Source organism: Habropoda laboriosa, unplaced genomic scaffold (genome assembly GCF_001263275.1).
Source record: "Habropoda laboriosa isolate 0110345459 unplaced genomic scaffold, ASM126327v1 scaffold61, whole genome shotgun sequence".
Taxonomy (NCBI): domain Eukaryota; kingdom Metazoa; phylum Arthropoda; class Insecta; order Hymenoptera; family Apidae; genus Habropoda; species Habropoda laboriosa.
Window position 1 is genome coordinate 2,379,581 of NW_017100203.1, and position 26,368 is coordinate 2,405,948.

Consider the following 26,368-nt stretch of genomic DNA (forward strand, 5'->3'; position numbering starts at 1 on the left):
ACGCGAACACGAGATGCAAAGATCGTTAAACTTGACCGTCCTTGCTCTGCACAAGACACACATTCTCCATACGATGTACAAGGGACATATTTTTAACTAAAAAGAGAGAATTCCCGGAGACCTGAACTGTGCAGTGTCGTACTGAGACCACCGAGTGCCGCAACCAGAGAGATTTTGCGTACAGGTTCACTCTCGTCCTCGGTGTCCTCGCCAAGGTGTTTCCCCCATCTGAAAAACGCATTCTGGTCTCATTCGGCGTCCACAATTGCTCCCTGTTGAGCCGGGTCCTTTGAACAGCCCTCGATGTACCGTAACGGTACATCAGAGGACCGCCACGGAACAATGGGCGAGCATCGCCTTTCGCGACCGTCGACGGGCAGACGAACCGGCAACGGTTTTTTGGGAAAAACCCCGATTTTCGCCCCTTCTGCCTTTGTCTCCGACAGCACACGTACCACGCACCCGATTAACCAATTACCTCACCGGAACCATTTCCACATCATTTCTTGGCCAATCACATGCATTCCCATGTCATCCGCGTCCAGGGAGATACAGTAGAAAATAAAGATTTCAGTAAAGGGCAGACAAGTGTAACTCAGTACACCTATAACCAGGCCGAAGTGATTAATTTCACAACGGTCAGCGTCCCTACAGCAACGGCAGAAGCATTCTGAGACGGGTCCTACAACCCCGCCGTATTCCATACGAGAGTACACGGTGTGCGGGACGCAACACTCCCCTTTATCAAATCGTTCCTGTGTTTCCTTCTCCGCAGTACACGTGTTGACCTCGCTTTGTAATCTTGCGAGCAGAGAATAGAGGCGAAAGTAAAAAATAATGGTATACCGGGTGTCCCTGGTTTTAACGGGCAAAAGTTGTCGGTATATCCTATGGATTGAAATAAGGTGAGAATGTCGTGTAAATATAGGTCTTTTAACCCCTTAACGTTCATGTCTACCTTACAGGTGCACAATTGATCCTCGAAAAAGTGCAATTTTGTTTAATTATTTTCTTTCACTTTTCGTACTGCGCTGTCCTTTCTGCTCTGCGGTGAAAATGTAAGTCACAGCATTCTAAATAAATGGGAAATTTATTTCTGTACACCTAGGAAATGGTAATAAAGAATAAATAAAATTGACCGATTTTAGCACATTATGTTCTGAAATATATGAGCGTTACGGGGTTAAAGCTTTATTGAAAAGTTATGGGAAATGATGCGAAATGAAAGGAACAATAACAGACTCGCGGTTACTGAACGCCGCAATTACTTACGAATCGGGAACGAGAGTCTCCTATTGTTCCCTTCATTTCGTTTTAATAAAGCTTCAAAAGACCTATATTTGTATAACATTTTTCTGTTTCCACCCATAGAACCTTAAAACCTGGTACACCCTGTATATAAAGGTAACAGAGATATTCCAGGTTTTTCAAAATTTTATTTTATTAGCAGTGAAGAATACATTTCTACAATTTGCTGACTTGGGTACTGTTTTCAGCACCTCTTATAGCGTGACGAGAACTCGTCCACTGACAAGTCCTCCTTAACACCTTGAGGCTACGTTGGTCACCTGTGACGGAAGATGGTTTCTCAGATGTTTAGAATAATTAAAGTAAAATGAATATCGTCAACTAAAGATTTCCAACACCACAGCTAAAAAAAAAAAATAATAATAAAGCATAATCTACGCTTGGAATAATGAAAATTCTTTTGGCTCCCTGAGCTAAACATGTAAATCTAGCGTGACAGTCAACGGTGTTAACCATCAATTAGGTCTGCTAACTATTCCAGGTGAACAGAATTACCGGTCCACCCGGTAGGTATACGATTATCACGAATAACCCCTGAAAGTAAAAGAAATTGGGCCGCGGAAAAAGTTGCACGTCTATAACCGCAACATTGGGAAACTAATTGAACCGCAGGGCTGAAGAGAAAGAGAGAGAGTAGTGCGATCAGCGAGCACGGAGTTGGCAACATGAGCTAACGGCTAATATCATCAGCGTCGTATCCCCGGACGTTAAGGATTACTTCGGTGTCCACTGGAAACGGAGCTTAAAGCGTCTTTAGCCTCGGGTGACCGCAACGGGTTACCGAGAGGAAGGTGAATCAGTGCCAAGAACTCGCAACAATGATCATCCCAGGCTGATTCACGCGAAGCTGTCCCCGGTCCGTGACACGTTCGACGAAAGATATGCGAACAGGAACTCGACAGAACGGATCACCTCCAAGTGTACCCCTGCGTAGAGGATCGGCTGGAAATGTTGAGGGCGACGAAAAGGGCGTGTAGAGGGAGGGAACTGTGTGTTATTAGTTTAACCAACCACGTTAACACACGAACGACGAGTGCGCTGGCTCTGTATTTGTGTCGTCGAACGTGTTTTATCCCCCGGTGTGACGATAAATCATGACGAATTTAAAAAAAACTTCAACGCGCGGACCGCAATAATACACATATTCCCGGGGAATTTATATCCGCGTATTGCATACCGCTGCAGGCAATGCATCTTTTTTTATTATACTCTCTGCCCGCTGCTCCATTCTTTCCCGTTCTTTAATTATTGTTTATCGTAGGTACGTGCACGACATCCGGCATGTGTCTCTTGATGCGCGTTTCGCGAATGTCGTGTGGGACTGGAATCATTCAACGAATTCCCGGGCACAACGGTAATACGACATGGCCAGTTGGCTTTCCACCGGCTAGACACTGCTATTTAATTTTATATTCGCATGATTTTCGTGCCGCGATGCACTTTCCACCGTGTACAATGTTATGTCGTTCGCCTCGAGCAGAATGCTCCCAGTGATACGTCCCTTTCGCATTTTGACAATTTCATGTTAGCCATCCGTAAACATTCCACCCCGATCAACGCGGCGGCGCACGTTGTTAGTGGACAGGATAACGCGTATATCATTCGACAATCGCCCTGGCCGATCGTTATTGAATCTTTCATAACGTTGAATTTACGGACGAGGAATCACATGGTGGTTGCTGAAAAACTCGAGTTTTTCGTTCTGCAGATCACGGTGTAGTTTGGTGGAAGCGATTATTTCGGAATTGATATCTAACATTTCTGCGTATAATCTTTCGTTTAACCCTTTCGCTGCGGTAGGTTTCGGTAGCTAACTGGTAGATGTTCAATCGCAGCCGCGAAACCTTTTGTTTCGGCGTTTTGAAATTAAAAATTTCAAGATATGAAAATTTTTAACTTAGCGTTTTAGGGAATTAAAGTGGAAGTATGCAGAAGGCAAAAATTAATAATTAAATTAAGGTGAAGATTTACTTAAAATATTCGTAATTTACGTAAAATATTCGAACCGCCTGTAGGCGCGAAGGACACAGTGCGATAAAATATTCAAAACGCCTATAGGCGCCAAGGACACAGTGCAAGAAAATATTCGAACCGCCTATAGGCGCTAAGGACACAGTGCGATAAAATATTCAAAACGCCTATAGCTGCCAAGGACACAGTGCAAGAAAATATTCGAACCGCCTATAGGCGCTAAGGACACAGTGCGATAACATATTCAAAACGCCTATAGGCGCTAAGGACACAGTGCAAGAAAATATTCGAACCGCCTATAGGCGCTAAAGACACAGTGCGATAACATATTCAAAACGCCTATAGCCGCCAAGGACACAGTGCAAGAAAATATTCGAACCGCCTATAGGCGCTAAGGGCACAGTGCGATAACATATTCAAAACGCCTATAGGCGCTAAGGACACAGTGCGATAACATATTCAAAACGCCTATAGCCGCCAAGGACACAGAACGAAAAAATGTTCAAAATTGGCGCCAGCAGCAGTGAAAGGATTAAGATATACGGTATCAATCCTCCGTCGCCTCCTCCCCAATAGTATTATAATTCCCCTGTTAGTAAAAATTAGCCTACAGCTATTAACAAATAAGCTGCAGACAAATTTTTGAAATATATTGCAACGGAAGAAGCAGTAACACGAAATTAACATCGAACGGTCCTGAGCGTCGCTCGAGCTCCTTATCTCTCTCGAATTGCTATTTTGTTGCTCGAATTGCGTGTATTTCGACGCCCGACTGATTTTACGTCCTCTTCCACCGATTGTACCAATGATTTTCCATTTATGCAATTTGAATTTCACTCGCCGAGCTTGCAACTGCAACTTGAAGCACCCGTGGGTTAGCTTATTTTTCGCATTGTTCGTTTAGCACGCTTCAAGTGGTAGGCAATTTTCACGCGTCATTTGTGGGTCACGGTCCAATTAGTCGAACGAACTTCAGAACTACATTCGCACATTTGTGCGTGCCATTTTTTGCCTCGCCTTTCCTTTATTGTCTTTGTCTGTACTGGTAAAACAAAAACAAAACGCTAGGCTTCCATTTTCAGGAGTTCGCGTACGCGCGCCCGTTCTCGGACCAGTTTTATTTTTTCTCCAGCTTTGAAATTATTTTAATTGTTTTGCTTAAAGGCAAAGCTCGCCGGTTTTGCACGCACACGTTCGAATTATGTCGCGAGTCATTAGGGGATGTTTGCCGAGTTTCGATATTGTTTCCGCTTTCAGGTGTTTTTCTAGCTACGTTTATTAAATCTGTAACGCGAAGTTTTACATTTAAACTTTTCACGGGTCCGGGCAGCGGCGATAAATTTGCCGGACCAGTTGGAAAAAGGTCATGCATTTATTATACAACTGCCAAAGTTGATCGATAAAATCGAGTAACTTCGCGCACGTATTCGACCCGGCAAAAAATCACGTCGATTAAACATTCAACTATTGAACGTAACTTCTAGGTGTCTCGCGTGGACGCGTTCGAGAGGAAATTTTCATTAGGGAGCCTGATTTCTCCGAAGGATCACGTTGCTAACTTCTTTCGATGCTTTTGAAATGATTTGCGTACGTAAGTTCTTATTACGACACTTTCATTATTGACTTATTCTAGAACTGACACGTAATTATGCTGATTTTTCCACTTTGACCTCTCGTACGCAACTTATACACTTTTTTTTTTTTTTTTTTATTATTCTTACACATCCAAACTCTCTTTCTCTCTCGGTATTAGCAGGAAAATAATAAAGAAAAGAAATCACGGAAAATTTGGGCGCGGTCACCCATCCTAAACTCGACTACGAACGAGTGCAGCTTGACTTGGAAGATCGAGTAACTAGTAACACTGTCTTCGTGCCACAGTACCTAACATTTCTCTGTCTTACTATTTTCCCCTTATTCTACGCAAACTTTCCTCGGAGACATTCAGTCACGTCCACCCAAATCCTCAGGGCTTCGTTCACGCGATATTCTCAAGCACTCAGTCCCGAACACTTCTTTCATACCTGTGACAGCCAACTTAACCTCAAGTTTTTCACTCGTCCCCTCTTTTCCTCAACTTCCCCACGTATTACTCACCCGAACAATCCAGCCTAAACGCTTGTACCCTTACAATTGGTCACCAATTAAGTTACCTATTTTAAATCAGCCTCTGTACAATAAGCAAACCTCGGTTCAATTTTAAATCTCTGTATCTCGTATCACGTGTCCTCTGGCACATTAAATCCCTCACCTAAACGGTACAAAAATTGCGCCAGTGAGCCTCTAAAGAGTGTCGAATCCACGGAATCTCTCTCCGCTGACGCTCTCGTTGAAGCCTAATCACGCACAGAAATTCTATCGCTGCCTGCACAACGCGATCCCTTTCAAAGTTGCGACTCGGTCACGTTGTTTTCCGCCTAATTAGGGTAAAGGTAAGATAAGGGAAACGTGTCCCGTGGAATCTCTTTCTCGAGTCTCGTCCGCCTTGTCTTCTCGTACGAGCGCATATCCTAACGCCGCTCGGTGCAAACAGTGTCGCATCCTGTTACGCGTTTGATGCTCTTTGAAAACAACCCCTCGGTATCTCTGCAGCCGGGCTCTTGCGAGTTAGTCTTCGATTATGTTCCCCGAGGAGCAATCTACGAAATAGCTCTCGGTCGAGATGGTCGAAGTAGCTTGAACGACGGTTACCAGGCTCGTTTGCTCGCATTTAAATCGAGCAAAGCAGAGCCCAATGCCTCGCTAAAGTTTCCCGCTGCTGCACATGTTTCCTGCTCGGCCAACGTTACGAAGAGTGCATCCATCCGCTTAAATGGAATTAACACTTCGAAGACCACTGAAAACCGCCAGCCGTGATTTCGGGACGTATGATCATCGCAGCTTAGATCTTACACAGCTCTCACGCTGCTTAACTCTATTTCAAGGCTCGTTTAAGATTCACCTCCTTCAATCGAAACGAATTCCTAGAAAGACACTCATTGTCCGGGTTGATTAAATGTATCAGGTCATTCGACGGATTTATGCTCTTCGCGATGATTATACTTTCGAGACGTGAAACCGTGTACCTACGATGCCTGCAAGGGAACTTCGGTAACTAGAAAATTCGCATTTTTTTGAAACTTTGGAGGTTCGCAGGGGACCTCGAGAGAAGTATCGAACAATTTTCATTTTTGGCCCTTTCTCGGTCCTTCCGGGGTGAGAACAGCTCTTGAATGGAGATAAGTGTTACCTCATTTCCCTGTGTATCATTGAAACTGTAGTAGATATAGAAAAACGTTTGCAATAAAAATTGAATGGCTTTGTATGTCTTGTAAGACAAACTTGCAAAGTTTCAAAAAAATCGGAATTTTCGGGTTACCGAAGTTCCCTTGTTAGTTAGAAAAGTTAAGAAACGCAATAATAGCAGCGAAAAGTTTGGGACACTTTTGTTCAAAACGTGCAAAAACAAATTAGGCGAATTCTAGACATCGTCCCATCAGATTATCGTCTGTTTCGCGTGATACAATATTTTTCAGTAAAAAATTTGACAGTGTCGAATCTGTGAGAAATAACATTGAGAGATATTTTAATGAAAAAACGAGGGAACTTTATAGTGACGGTATAATGGGTTTGCCGGAAAGATGGGGAGAAGTTGTGGAACGAGAGGGTGACTGCGTTCTTTCATAGCCTTTAAAGGTGTTTGAAATATTGATCTAAATGGCACATCAATAAACGGCACGAACTTATTGGATGACCTGATATCGTCGAATATTTCGTCGGTATTTCGAAGATCGTACCTCGAATGTTTTATCACGAGTCGTCGAAATTTTACAAGGTTTCCTATTTATATGCTCATCTTTTTAACGATTTACACCGCGTGACTTCGACGTCTGTTAGTCTGAAAAGGGCGTTCGATGTTCTACCTTCCGATAAAATCGTTTTCCTCTTTTTTGTACATTCTTGGAGATTGTAGGGGTAAACAATGAATTATCGGTATGTCGAAATTATTCGATAAGAAAAGTTGCTCGATGTTAGTGTGAAAATGATGATAAGATAGTAGCGCAACATTATTTCAGCTATTTTCTGGTCTAATTATAACTCTTCGGTACGCGGTTGACTTCATGCTCCATTTACAGCCAAAGGGTTTATGCAAGATGTGTACAAATTAAGGTACAAACTGGATCTTTGTTAAACTCGAGATACCAAAATAAACAGCAAAGTGTTGCCGCGTCGGTAACTTGAATACCAAAATCAACTGAGTTTGCAGCACGTTACAGAATTACTTGTTGATCGTCACTAATGATAAATTTTCTATCCTAATTAAGTAATTAATCTTTTTAAATCGTTCGATCAATGTATGAAATTAACGAAACAATGTTTGAGAAATTTGATAAAGTTTGCATAAATGCATAATGAAAATTTTGTAAAATGCTTTTCTAACTATTTGGTATTTATAAAAGGATGGAATTAACAGAGAGGTAGAAATGTTCAGAGAATAATTTGATTGAACAGAATTTTTTAAACAAAAATTCCAATTTTCGTTGCTAACAAAAGCGGTTTTGCAATATTACAGCATTGCTTTATCCGACTAACATTAAGTAAATAATGTGTAAGCCGATTAAAATAATGTTTATTAATATTAACATTGAATCTAAAATATTTGCCGACTGTTAATTTGTAATTTGTGGCGAGTAAACGAGATTTAAGTTTTATTTTCCTTCAATCAGCCATACCTTTCGTTCTTACAAGCAAACAACAGTCTACTTAAAGAGGATTAAATACCATCACAGCAATCGCGTTAGCAATAATTACTCTAGATAAAAGCGAAATAAGCAAAAACACAGTTTTATCATCGACAATGATTGCTCCAAGTAAAATAAGGAAAAAACGAGAGAAAAGTACCGTTCTATTGTTAACAATGATTGCTCTAGGTAAAAGAAGGAAAAACGAGAGAAAAGTACCGTTTCATTGTTAACAATGCTGACTTTAGGTAAAAGTACGCAGAAAGAAGAAGAAAAAAATACAGTTCTATCGTGAACAACGATTACTTTAGATAAAAAAAAAAAAAAAGGGTAAAAAGGTAGAAAAGAATACAGTCAAAAGGGAAATGTGCATCAAGTCAACAGAGTTTTCATTTTCATTCACACAAGAATATCCAAGGAGCGTTTGCAAACTCCGGGATCCAGGTTGATCCCTGGCGTGTATCCGTGGCTCGTGCGCAAATTACGCGCGTTTCTGCTTAAATCGACACTTATCCTTCGAGGGTTCCTCGGTCTGAAGGGTTCCTCGCTCGAGAACGAATGAAGCTCGTGCTTCTAGCCGGCGAGCACCAAGCGGGAGTAGCGAATAAACGGGTTGTGACGACGAATACGGATCAGCCTTAATGTTCAAACAATCCTTCGCCTCTGCTCGATATGAAATCGGCACACGCGCGACCGCCGCCAGTTTTTCCATCTCGTTTCGTTTTTTTTTTTTTCCGATCGACGTCGGCTTTATAACAAAACGCCACTTAAATAGTTTCTGTTTTGCCGCTTGTAAGCGTATTAGTCGACACTCATGCAGCGCCACTTCTCCCGGATTACGTTCATCCCCTTAGGGAGCTTTTAATTTTTATGGATCCCGGTCGAGCGAAGGTTTTCTCCATTATTTTCGCTCGACGTTGACGTTGCATTTTCCTTTTGTTACATACCCGCCACCGCCACCCTCTCCCCGTTTGTTGCAATAACAACGTTCCGAGCCACGAGTATCTATTGTTCCACCGCGAAGCTGTTGTACAAAGTGGATCTTCTGCTGATAATGTGCAATCTCGTTCCGCGAATCGTTAGATCATTCTAGGAACGACCTTGTTTCGCGGATACCGCATCGACGCTCGGTAAATTAAAAACCGGTTCGTGCTTCCCTGTTTTCGTTTTTCTCTCGAGGAAGCGGGAGGGATAAGTGGGAAATGCAAATGAACATTTTTGTATTATCGCAACGTTTTCATTGGAAATATCCTGATTATCACGAGTTGTTGGAAAGTTTCATGAACGATTTATATAAAGATACTTTGAATTTAGATTGTAACGTATTATTGAGATTATTTCGTTGGAATAGAACGCAGGTTTACTTTTGTTTGCATGCATATTTGTTGCATTTCAATTTTTTTGTTACTATGAAAAGTATTTTTTATAGTCTTATGTTAACACTCCTTTCCGCTGCATCTGTCAGATTAATATTTCATGCTCTATGTCGTTACGCATAATCGTCAGTTTCAACGAAAGATCGTCGACAGTGGACGTTTGACGTATGGCGAGCGTCTTCGACAAAGACAGCCAGTTTGCTTGATTAGACATATACAGGGTGTCCTAGTTCTTTCGAATCAAACTTTGTCAGCATGTTCTACGAGCGCAGCAAAGAAAAAAATGTTATATAAACATAGGTCGTTTGAAGCGTCGTTAAAAAATTATAACAAAATTCCCATTATACCTCCTATATTATTACTATAACTTTTTAACGAAGCTTCAAACGACCTATATTTATATGACATTTTTTCCTCACCTATACCTGTAGAACATGCTGACAAAGTTTGAGAAAAAGTTTCGGAAAAAAATTGGGACACCCTGTATATTTCGAATTCGGAGTACTTTCGTCCGAGCGGCGAGCACGCGAAATATACGAGATAAGGGAGATAAATTGTCCAGACGAATATTTTTGCAAAGGAAAACGAGATGTAATACTTTAGTGTGAAAAATACGCAAACGAATACCTACCAGTTATTTTTGAAAAATGTTATACCTCAACCGAGGTCCTCGTTCTCCCGTAGAAACGACGATCGAAAAAATTAACCGTGTCGCATGAATCACAGGTATTCATGCAGGGTCAACCGAGGAAGACTCATCGAGCCGACGTTCCTTTTGTAATACCGTGGAACGCGTTGCAGGAAGTGTGGACACCAGCCGTCGCATTTTTTCCCAATCTTTGCGACACCAACGGGATGTGTCCCGTTTTGTTCATACGGGTCTGTCATTGATACTCGAGGATTCAAATAGAAAGAGGGACGAGTTGACGGAAAGTTTTATTTACTTTAAAAACGCGGCGCCAGGGATCCTCGAAGCGAATGGGAAGGGAAAATAAAGTTTCTGGCGGGATAGTGAGCCGCGCTCTAAGGAAAAGAAAAGGGGGGAAGGAAGAAGGGGATGTGTATAGTAGCGAGGGCGGCGATGGTGCAAGAAGCGAAAGAAGTGGGAAAAAGTGGACGACGGTTAGCGCTTTCAGTTGGGCGAAAATAGAAGTGACAAAAAATCAGGACAAGTCGAAAAAGTCAATTATCGTGGGCAATCCGAGTTACTGCTCCGTCTAGGTAGTAGAAGCTTTGCCAGCTTAGCTCGAGCCAGTGTTAGACGGTACACAAAAGCGGCGTAACGCGGCATGGGGCGTTTGCACACGGTTGAACGTGAAATCATCTCGCCAAATGTAAGTGGGTTATCCGTCGAAAAAAGGTTCGCTTGTTCTGGCTAGATCCGACCGCAGACTGTTACGGATCTTTATGAAAATTAAGTGCTATCCCCTCGCCTCATCTATAATTCACTCGAGGGTCTCGAAACTCATCGTGGAACCAACCGAAAGCGCGTGTTTCCTTTTCAAACAGTTCTTTTTAATTTTACACCTTGACAAACGGGCGTCTGTATTTGTACATCGCCTCTTGAATGTTTTCACTGTACGTAAGTTTCTGGCGAATTTTATAATTTACATCAATATTTTCGACGAACCTTTAAATTTGATAAAAAAAAAAAAAAAAAAGAAAGAACGTAAGTAGGCATCTTCTCCTTCTATGATTTTGTCCTTCGCTACAGAATTTCCTTGGGTTTTCATAAAAATATATTTCGCTTTTGGGTAGGAAGTTACGGGACGAGCTAATAATTGGCGCAGTTAAGAAGTCGATAGAGAATTATGGAGATTTCAATGCTAGATTTCCGAACTGTCGTTTACCATGGAACCGTAAATAACGCGTGTTCCGATGAAATTTTTATCGTGGCTCATAATCGAAAAGAGGCGGGAATTTTATTAAAACGCTCTCTAGAACGTATCGGGACAGTACGAAATCTGGTGGCTGCAAAAATGCATCGAATCTCATACGCGAAACTCTCGCGATAAACCATTTTCCAATTTTCCGCTCGATTCTACCGAGAAGGTTTTCTCTCGCTCGCTAAACGAATATTCTTTTCCCTAAGTTTGAGTCGACGATATCGGAGGGGCTGCATCCACGATAACGCCGGGATGTAATGCACCAGATGCCGCCCCCTCCCCTCGAACACCACTTTCGATTTTCCGCACAATTTTCGTACCATCAGCGGACAGATGGCCCGCGAGTACTGTCTATTGTTGCTCAACAATGCCAGATTTCTCTTTTCCTCATCCATCTCTCCGTTTCTCTCCCTTATATTTCTCTCTTTCTTATTCCTCCCTCTCTCTCTGTCTCTCTTTTTCTCTCCTTTATCCCTTTCTCTATTCTTTCCCTCTTAACTTCACTCTTTTTTTCTATCTCCCATTCTTCTCTCTCCCTTATCCCTCCTCTTTTTTCCCTCTTAACCTTCTCTCCTTTTTCTCTTTCTATTCCTCTCCTTTTCTCTCCCTTATCCCTCCTTCTCTTTTCTCCCTCTTAACCTTCTCTCCTTTTTCTCTTTCTATTCCTCTCCTTTTCTCTCCCTTATTCCTCTTCCTTTTCTTCCCCTCTCAACCTTGTCCTTTTTCTCCCTCATCCTTCTCTCCCTTTTTCTCTCCCTTATTGTGTTCCCCTTCACGCCCCTTCCTCGTAGCTCGTGTTATCGGTTGTATATTATGCAACCGCTACACAGGAACCACTGCGAATATTTTATCCGCCCGTGCATACACTTACCTCCGCGCTGCGTGATTACATACATATGTAGATGCGTGGATCTAATAATGGAAATTATGGACGCGTCAACGTATTGCGTAACACCACGATCCGCTTGCACACACCAACATCGAAACTGGCTTCGTCAATTTCTTCTCCTATCAGGTAGCAAAAAGTTACTCCGATACGAAACTATTCAACAACAGATAAACAAAATTTCCAACGTATCCTATCTTTTTCCACAATTATCGAAACCTAGATAAGACTTACCAAATTTTTTCCTTCCAAACCAGTTCGCTTCCTTCACCAAGAAAATTAATTCTTTCATACGTTTACTGTTTATTTTCTAATTATGCTAAGATATTCATAGGATACCGTGTATATATCCCATGATTGAACTGCCTCGTCAAATTAATGGTCCACAATAATTACACGTAATTATTAACTACATCTGAAAATTAACAAACTAACTACTGTACCACGACTATCCCAGTAATATCTATACATACATCTAACTGTGATGGATGTTTCCTGTCCATCCTGCTTATGTGGGCCTACAACCAAACGAGATACTCTTCTCTACATCCCGTCCCTAAAGTCCATCTGCATGTGTATATAGATGCATTAACATAGTAACCCACTTGTACATACATAATATTATATCAACATATGTATATGTATATATATATACATATACACATACACATACACATACATAAAACGGTGGTCCGCGCATGTAAGCATCAATATGTCCAATATTCGGGTCTACGTAAATACATAGCTATACGCACGCGGGCAACGGTATTAGGTGCACCCACCGACCGATATAGGTCGGTTATAGGCGGAGGGTAATATTCGAGGATGCCGAAAGCACGTTCGAGCGATCGATCTCTCGGTCTGGCCCACCCTCTTAGCGAGTCTTACACCAACACCGAGGCTGCTTGAGTTCGCGGTGCCGGTTGCATTCGGGGGTTCCAGACTTCAACGTCGCCCAGGAGAGAAGCACGACTTGTCTCTCCAAGAGGATAAGGGAGGCAAGAATAGAAAGAGAGGATGAAACTAACACACGCACCCACACACACACATACATAGAGAAGAGAGAGAGAGAAAAGTAGGGTGGTTTAAGGACGGGTTTGAAATGGGGATGAAGAGAAGCGGTGAGAGGAAGAGAGAAACGAAGGGAAGAAGATAGGGGAGAGGCTCTCTCAGTAGGTATCTCAACTTACGATTGCCCCGGGGGCGTGCACAGAAGTGCAAAGCAATCGTCTCCCAGCTCGACCCCATGGCTATAGGTTCTTCTTGGAAATGGTAACGTATCGAAATACATGCGGCAGAAACGCTCCGTTCCGCGTTACCCTCTACTTTCCCGAAGCTCTCGTGTTACACTACCAGAATCTACGGCCCCCCGGAATTCCCGCGAAACTGGAATTCGCCTGATCTTTTCCTCGATCTCTCACCTCTCTTATTCCTCCTCCTTCTTCGTTCCACCCTTCGGTCTCTCTGCCTCTGTAGCGGCCACAACGCTGCTCCGCGTTTGCTCTTAACGCTTCCTGTTTGCGATGAATGCTCGGTGCAATTATACGAAAAAGAAATTGAAATCGCGCTCTGCAAGTTCCGCTTTCTCCGCTTGTTTTCTGCGAGGAATTTATGGGAAAGTGCAAAACAGTTGTTCGCCGTGGATTTATGATTGTAGATTTGTTGCGGCGGAGAGTCTGTCGGTGATATGTTGAATATCGGAAAAGGTACTGTCGTAAATAAAAAAAAAAAGAGAAGGAGCACGAAGTTTGTAGACGGAAAGTGAGTTTCGGAAGAGGGTTTATGTGCACGAGAAGTTTTTAGACGGTCTGTTTTGTAGGAGGTCGTCTAATGAACTTTACTCAGATCAGGATGTCGTGCAAAGTAGTTTATTTCGGACTCTTCGGCGTCCGTCTGTTACCGAAGCTAAGAACCGACTCTCGTCGAATGGCAAAGATATCGCTGGGCCGAACCGATGGGTACTCCGGGTCTGGTGTTTGTCACTCGCCAAGAGGCGCAGGCCAAGCCATAAACCGTCCCAAAATGCCTACAGTTTCATGGATTGTATTAATTCAACGCTAAATTTGGAAATGTATTGGGTGACTTGGGTTAGAAAGTTCGTTTTTCGAGCCTGTGAAACGCGCCTTCTCTGACAAGGCTCAACTCACCCACGTGGGCTGACTCAGTGTTCCCTGTTTTGCACAGGTACAGTAAATTCTCTACAAGTGTCAGCCAGTTTGGATTCTACAAGTGTCAGTATAGATGGTCCTGCGCCTATGTTATCTCGCTCGCTGTCAGTCAAGCGTGTAACGCTACACCACTCGGTTTCTTTTACGAGATTTCACGTTTAATTTTACTTTTTTTCATCTGAAATTTTTTTTAACATGTTGGTGAGATTTTTCTGATGAAAATGATGAAACATTTACTTATCAATATTTATTGAGTAATTAATTTAATGTCGACCTACCTCCACGTAAAAAAATGTAGGGCTGATTCTACAAGTGTCAGTCAAATGTAGGGCCGATTCTACAAGTGTCAGTCAAACGGCAGGCCAATTCTCCCACTGGCAGTCAAACGGTAGGCCGACTCCATGTAATGTAATACAGGGCACCTGTTTTATCTCAATACAGTGAAATATTCGGCGTGACAGTGAACGTGTTAATAAGTAAATGTTGTTCAAATTATGTCGTGTTTGATGTCATTTTCATCAGAAAAATCTCATCAATATGTTAAGAAAGAACGTAAAATTAAAAAAGTTGGTATTTAAATCGCTTGGTTGCCTCGACTCATCCTTATCTTTTATTCGCTGTCCTTGTCTACGTTCGGCAAACTACAAAGGCGGGCGCGAGGCTCGAAAACGTAGTCCCTGACTCTACAACTGTCAGGTTTAGATTCCTTGCGGACTGACACTTGTGGAGAATTTACTGTATATCGTGCAAAATCGGGCAGGACAGCGCACAGTGGTCGGAAACTGTAGAAACGTGATCGAATATCGTAGCAGTGCGATTGGAAAGACGAAACTTTCTTTTTACCTGTGATCTTCATTGGTCGTTGAATTCGTTTCGCTGTAAGCTAATATACTTATGGATATTAAGCCGAAAAGTGTGCACCTTGAGACACTTCAATTTTTCATATCGCCAATATTTCCGATGATATTCAATTGCCGCCCTTTACGTGTATCGTCTTATACTGCGAAGTTTCCCTGTGAGAATATAAATAAAGCTTCTCTAGTTGTTAAACTAAGTGTTGAGAGCTGTGCTTTCTAGCTGTCGACGTGTTTTCCACGCTTGCTTGAAGACGAAGGTCCGGTTGACGCTAAAGAGTGTGCACATTTGGTGCTGAATGTCTAGTAGGATACAGAGGTTATGTATCTTTACTTGAGAGATTATTTTACCCTACTAGGTAATTGAAGTTGAAATTCGGAATGGTCTCTGAAATTTGATTTGTGTATTTAAAACGAGAGTGCGTTGAATTACCGCATTTCTATCCAAAAGAGGAAATCTTGTTTAACCCTCGTGTGAATTTGAAATTAAACCAGTGAAATTCCATATATTGCAAATTTGAACTCAGGTGAAGCACCTTTTTAATTCAGCCAATCAAATTCGAATTATTCGAATTTGAATTTAAACCAATAATATTCGAAATATTGAAAGTTTAAACTTCGCCAATGCCGTTAAAGTAAGCACCATTTAAATTCAGCCAATGAAATTCAAACTATTCAAAGCTTAAGTACAACCAAAGAAATCCAAACTATTCAAAATTTGTCAAAAGTGCCACTCAAATGTACTGATAAACATACAAAAAATCTACTGTAATAGCAGAAAACTGATATATGTACTTCGAAAATTGAATTTTAATCAGCTTTTCGAGAAATAGCACCACTGTGCGCCGCTTTCTATGTAAAACAAAAGACGCCCTATTAGCCCCCTAACTAAGGCGGGAGATTTAAAACCCAAGAAGAATTTTCCACAAAATATAAAGTTCCATTAAATTTAATCTTATTACTATTACCTTGCTTTCCTCGTTGTGCAGACACATGCTACGAAACAAAGTAATTGTCCAACGGCATGAGTCCTCGACTACAGAGGTTCTCGGTGAAACGGTATCGAACTACACAGTGGTAGCAGGAAACAGGGAGGAGGATCGAGGAGACCCTTATACTCCTTAGTTTTGGACTCAGGTTACAACCAGCGGAATCTACGACTCGCGGAATTTGCCGTGGAGGGCCGCGCTATTGCGTTCTTTCGATCTTCCTTGTTTACGAGGTATTTCGTTGTACCAGAAAGAGAGAGAGGGAGAGAGAGAGAAGCAAGTGGGTAGGCAGGAAATTTACAACGGTAAACTGGGTTAAGTTCAGTTAAACCGAGTTGAGGGAAACGTGCGAAAGAAACGCTGACTAAATGTTACATCGGCGCATCGCAACTTCCTGTTAACTATTATCGATGAATTTTACCAACGAGAGGCATTGTTACTTTACTGGTATTTCTCCGGACGTAATTGTGCCTTTTCATGCGGTAATGTTGAATCCGTGGAAATTGTCGCGTGTGAATGGTGTTCAATCGGAAACTGAAGTCCTAGCAATGACTTTTTCAATTTCAGTATTTCAATTACTGGATAAACGCTTGTTTTCCCGCTAATTTTTGTTACTCACAGGGGACATCGCTCCACTGGCTTTAATAAAGTTTTGCAGACGGATAGAGAATCCGAAAATATTAGACGCGTATTTTTTTTTTTTTTAGTTGCTAATATTCATATTTAGGGGTGAAATCGTTCTTAGAATTTAGGGGTTGGAGAACTGGTAATCGAATACGAATAAAATACGAATTCTGTCTACTATTTTACGAAGAATGACATGGTTTAAACGAAATTTTGGTAAAATTATAGGAGCCATCGCAGCAAAGAATATATTTTTGTAAATATTTTCTATATGCCATAATGTTTTTGACAAAAATTCGCTAGTCAGACTACAAAATGGATCTCACATATTTTTCTCAGTTTTCGAAAATTACCGTGAAGTGAGAAAAAAGTCGGTACTTGCTCAGCGAAAATTTCATTTCACTTCTTATGGAGTTTGACTAACGAGTTTGCTATTTTCTTTGCTACCTTCTATTATACCTTCTTCTTCCACGAAATCGCGATTCTCTTTAAAAATACTCGAGCAATTTTGTATCTTAAAAAATTTCAGCCAAACATGTCACGATGTCAAAAAACAGAATATCGTTAGATATTTGAAACTAAATAGAATTTTATAATTCATTATCTGCACTGCATTGTTTAATAATACTATTAATACTGTAGTATCGGGGCCTCCATACCCAAATAAGAAACCTCGAAGGGAGAATAGAGAGGGAGTGGTTGGCGTAGCGCGCAAAGCCTCGGCTTGCTAAGCCGAAGGTCCCGAGTTCGATTCCCGTTGGATCCCTCAATATTTTTCCGTCGTCGGTTCCTACATATGGGGGCTCGTCCTGGATGGAGGCATCTACCTCTGCACGAAGCCAGGCGCTGTGAGATGAAAACATCTCGAGGGTTGCACATCTCCCAAAAATGCGTTGTTTCGGCTATGTGCCACTGTGTGGTAGAGTGTGCCCGAAAGTGTTGAGTTGTGTTGCACTGAGGACATTCGAGGGCGAATGTAAGTTCAGGATGGCCGAGTGTAATATCATCGGGACCTCCGTACCAAAAAATAGGAAACCGGCACGGGAGAATAGAGAGGGAGTGGTTGGCGTAGCGCGCAAAGCCTCGGCTTGCTAAGCCGAAGGTCTTATTCGTCTATACCACTTCCGACCATCTCATCAAATTTAATCGCAACGTTTACCCAAACGAGCAGCATTTCAATGATCGTTTAAGGAACAATTATTGCATGACTGTAAACAGAAGGTGCTCGTGTTACAGCGCGTAATCCTGCGACAAACAGATTATCCTAGAAACCTTAGATGCAGCGACGCGCAGGAGAGAAAGAGATTTTCGTTACATTCTACCCTCTTGTTCGAATTACAACGAAAAAGGATACGACTCTTGAACTTGAACGTTTTCATTCCTATCCTTTGATTCTCTCCTCAATCTCCTATATCGTACACGATTTTACAGACTTTCAACGAACCGATAAAATCTAGATAATTCCGAGGTGTCTGACAGATTTATGGTGCTTCGTAACAAGATAGAAATGTTGTTCTGTTGGTCTGTGATCAACTCTCAATTACAATTTCTCTCCGTTGTTTATAATAAATGTCACATTCCGTAATTTGCGTGAAATTTTACTTGGTCAGTTACCCGAGACCCGGTTATTGTTCATCGATTATAGTACGTTCTTTAAAACATCGCTCTCGAATGTGTCGTAATTTATCGTCTAATTCATCACAAATATTTTAACACGTTCCGTGCCACATGTACCATCGATGGTACACGCTGACATATTTATTTCATGCGCTAAAAACATATATTTTATAACAAATTTAAGTCCGTAGAATATATTTCCACCAAAAGAATGAGGCGTTATACAAAATACAGTAAAGAACAAAACACATAAGTAATTAATGTATATAATGCTATAAGCACGGAGGTTTTCACCCTCGAGAGGGATTCTATCGAGAACACGCCTAGACGCGCATTCTACTGAAAACACGCCTAAGAAATACAATAATTGTTTTAGTTCGAAAACGTGTTGATTTCTTTCCTCTAAATAAGACTCGCCCTGCCGCGAGTTAGCGTTTCCAAGCATCGAAGAGCTACGGAGTTTTGGGACGCTGCAGAAGGGTTTCGTGATTTTTTGAAAATGGAGTAATCAAGAAGTGACTTATGAGGCAGAAGGAATACTTTTTTTATTTCTTACACAGTGTCGTTTAAAATCGTACCTTTTGCAGTTCCTTCGATTCCTTTTTCCCGTCAGACATAAAAATCGCGCTGAATTATTGAAACTCGCGCAAGAACAAGTTTGATGTTTCTAGCTCTTTATAAATTTGAGATAGATGTTACTCAAGCATTTAGCATATATGTATATCTGTTTATAAATGCTTAAATAACTATTTCAATTTGCTCGAGTGTAATTTTATCATCGATCTTATTTTAACTTGTACACAGACTACAAAAAATTCGTGTGAAATATCTGCTTACCTTTGAACTTTCAACTCGTGACTACTTTATCAACTTCACTAGTCGCGTGAGAAACTTAAATTTTAGAATTGGAGAAATGTATTAACGAGCTGCCTTTATTTTTCATTTCATATTTGATTATTTACTTCTCAATGTTTTCCTGTCGTGTTAAACAGTAGTGCAAAGAGTATAGTTGCGAACAACAAACATCCCAGAGTGATAAAAATCAACAGACTGAAATGTAAAAAATTAGATAAAAATTATGAAATACAAATAAATTAAGATAAGAAGTATAATAGAGTGTAAAAAAATTCTATAATTTTATTGTATACAGGGTGAACCACGAAGCCTGATCAGCTTTTCTTTACAAGTTTCTTTTATCTAAAATAACATGGTTCAAGGAGAGCTTTAAGATGATTGTACCAAATTTTTTGTCAACCCCTTTTTTCCAGAGTTATCAGGTCACCTTCAGTTTTTTTTATAGGTAAACCTACAATATTTTTTACACCCATCTTTTAGGAGATACTGAGACGAACTCGGCAAACACCGTAAAAAGTATTTCTTCTTCGTCTAAACCACAGAAACATTAAAAAACTATCATTTGCCTTAATTGAATCGATGCTCAAAATGGTGTCCACTAGCAGCAATACTTCTTTCTACGACGTCTGCATCGATGGTTAAGCATTTCTTTTTATGGGGTGCATTTAAGGAAAAAGTTTATAAAGAACCTCCAACAATGCCGGAAGATACGCGACAGAGAATTGTAGATGCATGCTTCAGTTTTTTAAATTATATTCATAAGAATATGAATTTGCATAAAAATACGCAGTCGAACGATAACTCACAACTAATCACAACTCTGTCCACGTACCAGATTCATATTTACCGTTACGCACGCAAATTTATTCAGAAGATCAGTCAAAACAGCGATCGACTTACTTCAGTCCGAACATTCAAAATACATTATTCCCAAAAACGAAGACTCAAATTTACGTGACAGTTAGCAGACGGCAAACATAAGAGTCAAACATCCGTGAAAGTATCACAAAGCACATTTCCTTAACTCCGTTCACATACGATATTCCTTCAAGATCAGCCAAAACCGTAATCGACGTATTTCATTTGTAACCCCCTCTAAAAATATTCCCACGAACGAAGGAGTTAGGTTCGCACGACAGTTAGCAATCAGAAGAGTTGAATGTCCGAAAAAGGATCGCGGAAGCGCATGAGTAATGCGGTTTTCGAGAGACAACCGTTCACGATCCTTCCTCCTCCTCCAATCTCTCGAATCGACTCCGCGAGCAACGAATGGACGCTAATAGTCGGGAAGAAGAGGTTCGGGTAAATTCAGCGGGGGAATCGGAATCGATCGGATGCCAGTCAGCGACGATCGCCGCAGCAAAAATTCTCAGATCACAGTCGCCACCTAGGAGAGATATCCTCTATATACCGCATACTTCGAATAGAATTCCGGAACATTCTTGACGTTCCTGACGGAGCTATCGAATTAACGGTGTGTACAAGCTACGGTGAAACCGGTGGTTCTCGTTCAGTTGGCCGTAGTTGTCGGTTTCTCTGCAGCCAGTTCGCCCCCTACATACCTGCGGCGGTGTCAGTTTTGCAGCTTTCTTCGGCAACTATTCCGAACACTCCGACTGGGAACGACTTCCGTCGATTAGATCGGGCTCCACTCCTCGTCCTGCTTTCTTCGCGGACGAATTCCCTCCGCCCGTAGACGCGCGCCGCGCAACCTTCGACGGAGACGACGACTTCGACAGGGATTTGCGTTTCTGCAACGTCGTCTGGCGTACAGCGGCCCGGCTGACTGACGACGATACGCTGGTAACAATACCGATACGTAGTATTGTGCAAATGGTATATCAAGTCTACCGCTGATGCCTAGACGGTATAATGCAATAGTAAATGGTAATATCTCAATAACGCGGTATAATGGTAAATTGTGCTGCAGAGCGGCCTGTTCAACGTGCACCGGCAAATGGTTCGGTAAATACAAAGCGTTAAATGGACCGTTTATTGTGAAAATGGCGTAAATACATTGCTCCTTGCGGCGAGACATTTAAGGGTTTGTGTTTCAGGAGAGTTGACAATAACGAGGGAGTACTAAGTTTGCTCGCTTTTCGAGGAATTTAAATATACACTGTCTAGTGGATTTAGGGAATAAGTTCAAATGTGGTGTTTCAGTTATGAAATTATCTTTTATTTTATACGCGAGGAAGGCATGTTAGTACGCGATGATAAGAGTTCGACAAGAATATTAAAATATAAGTTCAATGAATTTTATTTAAATCTACCGAAGTCTACTAAATTTTATTAAAATATGCACAAGTTCCCTAAATTTCATTAAAATCTAAAATGTGGTATTTCAGTTATAAAGCTATTCTTTACTTTATACGCGAGTCGTTACTATGTCGTTCTTCTATATACGTTTATATTAACAACCTGTCTCAGTATGTTGTGTGGAATTGGTTTAATAATAAGATGTGAGTGATGGCGTGAATGTAGTGAGTATGCCGAATCGTCTCGAGATTTGGTAAACGAGCGGATCATACAGGGTAACTGGGGGTAAAACAGGTGAAGCGCGTTGGTTATTGATATCAGTGAGTACGTGAGAATTTATTGCGAGATATATTTAGAGAGCAAATTATCATTATTTCTTTTTACGTGTGTTTATAGTTATTGTTATAAAATATATTGCTATTTAACTTATTATCAAGTGTTATACAACCACATGTTGATCATTTTTGCTGTTACCACTACACACTCATTTCTCGTAATAATCCAACACTACCGACAAAAAGTTTGGAATCACTGTGCATTGTGCAAGTTAGCAACTTCAAGCATATGGATATTTTAAAATATAAATTATCTGTTACGTGTAGAAATGAAGTCTTTTCGACTGGATTCGCATAATTGATTCAATGCCACCGAGTTTCTATCGCGATGATATTCGCGAGCTGGCAGAAATATGGCGGAAGGTCGTCGACGATAATTGGAATTATTTCAATTTTTGACCTGTTTTCATTCTTTTTCATTTTGATTCTACCCAAAAGTCGGAAAAAAAAAAAATCTCTATCAATGAATAAAAAATTATTCTTAAACTCTGATTTATCTGTAAATAAAAAATTGCCGCTAAATTATACGTAAATTATTTGTTACTCAATTTGTTCGAAAAGTGGAGCTGCACTCCCTTTCACAATAAACGCTCGCAAATGTTGGTTCGTAACAGACACTCGATTGTTCGCACGGTTGCATTCACGGGGAGCTTTTAATTGATACGTATTTACAATCGGCGAACTTTTCCGATGTTTTCAATTAATTCCACTCGCTAAGGAGGCGTTGCATCAAGCGACTTTTGATACTTGTTAGTGACTCCCGTGTTTGAAGAATTTCCTTTGCTCGTTCGCGAGGAAAAGGCAAGGCCTATCGATCGCCTCCTGCCCCCATGGTCTCTTTTAATACTTTCTTTTCCCGCTAGGAAAGAGAAGAGAGAGAGAGAAAAAAAAAGAAGAATTTCCGTAGAGTCGGCTATTGAAACGCGATCTTTGTTCGTTACAGATGTTCAAACGAGTTCGAGCAACTTTTCACCCCGAACTGCGTTCGCAGTTCGAAACAATAAATAAGCGAACCCAGAACCTGAACTTTCAGTTTAAACGTTGTTCCTGCGCCGAATTTTTTTTTTTTTTTCTTCTATTCACTCTATTTTTCCTTTCGTTAGTTTCGCGAATTTTCCAGCAAATTATTCTAAATTCCGTAACGAAGGAGACGACGTCCGGAAAATATCCGCGGTTTGTTCGCGCGCGAAATTCCACGATGCAAAACTGAGAGAGGAGATCTAGGCGAGAAAGAAGGGACAATATCGCCGACTAGATGGCGTGTAATAAGAATAATTGCCGGGGATGTTTTATGCATCGCGGTGATTCCGCATTCAGCTACCCAAAGTAGTCACGTTTGCTAAACTTTCTTGTAGCGGCCGATCTTAAATCTTTAACGGAGCAACTTCTTCTTTCCCGCTGGGTCTCTTACTCCTGATGAACTTCATCTGCAACCTATCGACGGTAGAATCTGTTTTTACGCGGGAAACTCTGCTGTATTGTTTCTTCTTTCACTTATCTCACGATTCCTCCCTGAGTCGTTTCGCCGAGTCGAAATTTCTAGGTGTATCTCAGTGTGTAACTTTGATAATTTCGTTTACGAGAGAATTCAGCCACGCGAAAGACGAACGGGGAAGAATTTCTGTGGAAGCAGGTGCAAATCGTTGCAAACAAATGTTACGTTTGTACACTTAAATACTGTGATTGGAATTCGGATCGGAACGCGTACAAAGCCGTAATATTGCGTATACGCGATGTCAACAATTTGACGGGGGAAATATGGGAAGGTATTGCTGCCCGTGAAACGACGGCTATGCAGGTGTATAATAATATATGCTGATGCGCGATTGGCAGATTTTTCATTAACTGAAAACGGGGAATAAATAGGTGCTTAATTGATTGTACTTATTCGTCCATACGAATGCTCGTGTACCAATAAATGGAAACTATGACACTGTAACTAATACTTCCATGGAAATAATCGTTCTTGTCGCACTCTCTATTATGCGCACACCGTTTTCGAACTAAATTGACAATCTCCTCGAGCGATTTATATTATTGAAGATCGTCTTTTCACAATTTCTTTCATCGTAGATTAGAGAAATATAAGGGGAAATGTGACAAATTTACGAAAATAATCGTTAGTTGCGAATTAAGGCACAAAATGTTTTTTAAGCTGTAATGTGTTGCGAAGATTGATTTTTTATTGACTTTTGAGGACATTGAAAAGAAGCTTGTTAAAGTTTGTAGGATATAATTTTCCCTAGGGTCGTCGATTCGTTGTCAAACTGTGACAGGACCCCACGTTACCCGATTGAAAACCACCGCCATTATGATCGTCATTCACCGTATACTCAATATCTCTACTTGGTACCCCGGATAATCCCTGGTTCGTTAACTTAACTTCACTTTTCACCGTCTCTTATTGATAAAATCAAATTTTGGATGCTCCTTTCGGTACACAAGTTATCCGTATTTTTCGCCGTCACGAAACAGCAATACAGACGCAGATACGGCAAACAATAACGAGCAAAGTATTTGAAATTTAATCAACAATTGCGAATAATTTTACGTCCGGCGACCTTAATTACATCGTAAATGTGAATACACGTCATAAATACAAATGCGGTCGCCTCGTAAATATTAACACCCACCGACTGTTTTGTAAATATTAATTAACGACAAACAGAGGTACAACGTTGCAAATTACAAATTCACTTTTATTAGAATTACAAGTTCCTGCAACGGGTCCTGTAGCCCTCTCCATCTCGAGTGGCTCCCACTTCATCCGCCCCGGTTCCTCGAAGTCCGCCCCGGGCAACAGATCAATCTAACAACCGTTCGTGTGGCTTTGTTTCAGATGAATCACCAACGCGACTCATCGGAGCACCGTTCGCCGGCCAATTCGCGACTATTCCCGACACCGGTGAGTTTCTATTCCGATCTTCGTATCCTTGCGCCCCGGCTGGCTATTTAGGTAACGCGTCAGCCGTGGCGGAAAGTTTTCGAAAGGCGCGGCGGCGTATCGAAGCTGCACGGAAAGGAACAAGCGGCAAAGACGACGACGACGAGGGGTCGAGTTGGTTGACCCCGCGCCTAGCGACCCTCTCGTGGCTCGTGTGTCGGATATCTTGAAAATCTCGTGGGTCAGGGCGTGGTGGCTAGCGCAATCAGGTTCGCTCTGCCATGCTGCTCGATGAAATTCCCTGCCACTCGCTCACCCGCTCGCTCACCGAACGCAGCCACCAACTGTCCATTCCTTCTTCTCGTCGTGCACGCTTCGCCGTTCTGATTAGTAGCAAATAATACCGGTAACAATAGCTGATGTTCGATACAGCTCGTTCTGCTTGTTACTTGCGACTGTGTTCACGGAGACCAGCTGTCTGTCCGTGTTCTTAATACGCCCCGCGTTCCGTACACTCGGTTTATCGCGTGTCCTCGCAGTGCCGATATACCGGGTGTCCCGAATTTTTTCCGATCAAACTTCGTCGGTGTGTTCTATGGGTGTGGGTGAGGAAAAAATGTTATGTGAACGTGGGTCGTTTGAAGCTTCGTTAAAGAGTTATAGCAGAAATACGAAGTAACGAACTTGCTATGATAAGGCAAGAGTGGCGTCGATAGAAGTTGTATTCATCATCTTCAGCGATCTCAGATTGTAAACACAGCTCGTGTGAACGATCTATTTCTACTTTGTGTCATAGTAACCGCATATCCGTATTATTGCTGTAACTTTGTAACGAAGCTTCAAACGACCTACGTTTACATGACACTTTTCTCTTACCTACGCCCATAGAATATACTGGCGAAGTTTGATCGGAAACAATTTGGACACCCTGTATATCGTTGTGTACGTACTTACTCCCTGGTGCACATGTGTCTCTATGATCTATGCCCCTCTACTTTGGCCCGCGCGTACATGCCTGTACACGCTCGTATCGTGCATGTGCGTGAATTAGCGATGTACATCCTCACGCAAGTGAAACGCGCGTACGCGTGCTGCGTTACTTTTATGCGTGCCTGGGGGGTAAATCCGTTACATACGTCACCCGATAGGCACGTTGCGTGTGTCGGGATGCGCGTTACGTAGGTGTACACGCGTGACGCAGTGGCGCGAAGCGAACTGGTGAGACGATAACCGCGCGTTTACCGGTAGGCTCTGTGTGTTGCTGTCAGTGACCGCGCGCAGTTGGTTCGAATGCGCTAAGTCGCGCGCGGTGTTCGACGTGTGCGTGATTGCGTGCACGCATGCACAAGACCCTTTGTATACCGGACGGATTCGACGGAGCTAGCTTTACTCTAGCGCCGTAGAGACACGAGCCAATCAATCCCCATCTGCTTTCGGTTTCGCCTACCCTCTACCCTACTGTGTGCCCTACCCTCGGCGCGCTCCTGCCTGCTACGTCTCCGGAATTTCGATGATCTGTGCCTGGAAACAGATTTATCTCGCCTGCTTTCCTTTCTCTTCGCCTAACAGTAGCTCTCGAAGTCTGCACGCCGTTTCCGTATCCGTCGATTCCGTGGGGAGGGATGGATCCGTGTG

The 26,368-nt window shown here is 41.8% G+C and overlaps 1 protein-coding gene across 1 annotated transcript in view; it reads left to right on the forward strand.

The window, feature by feature from the left end:
- Positions 1 to 26,368, forward strand: part of LOC108570524 — a gene marked incomplete at its 3' end in the record, with an annotated part of 351,392 nt that overhangs the window by 100,019 nt on the left and 225,005 nt on the right. Inside the window, exon 2 of the mRNA XM_017932397.1 lies at positions 24,689 to 24,754. Within this exon, the coding sequence (XP_017787886.1) occupies positions 24,689 to 24,754 (66 nt within the window). The remainder of the gene's footprint in view (positions 1 to 24,688; positions 24,755 to 26,368) is intronic.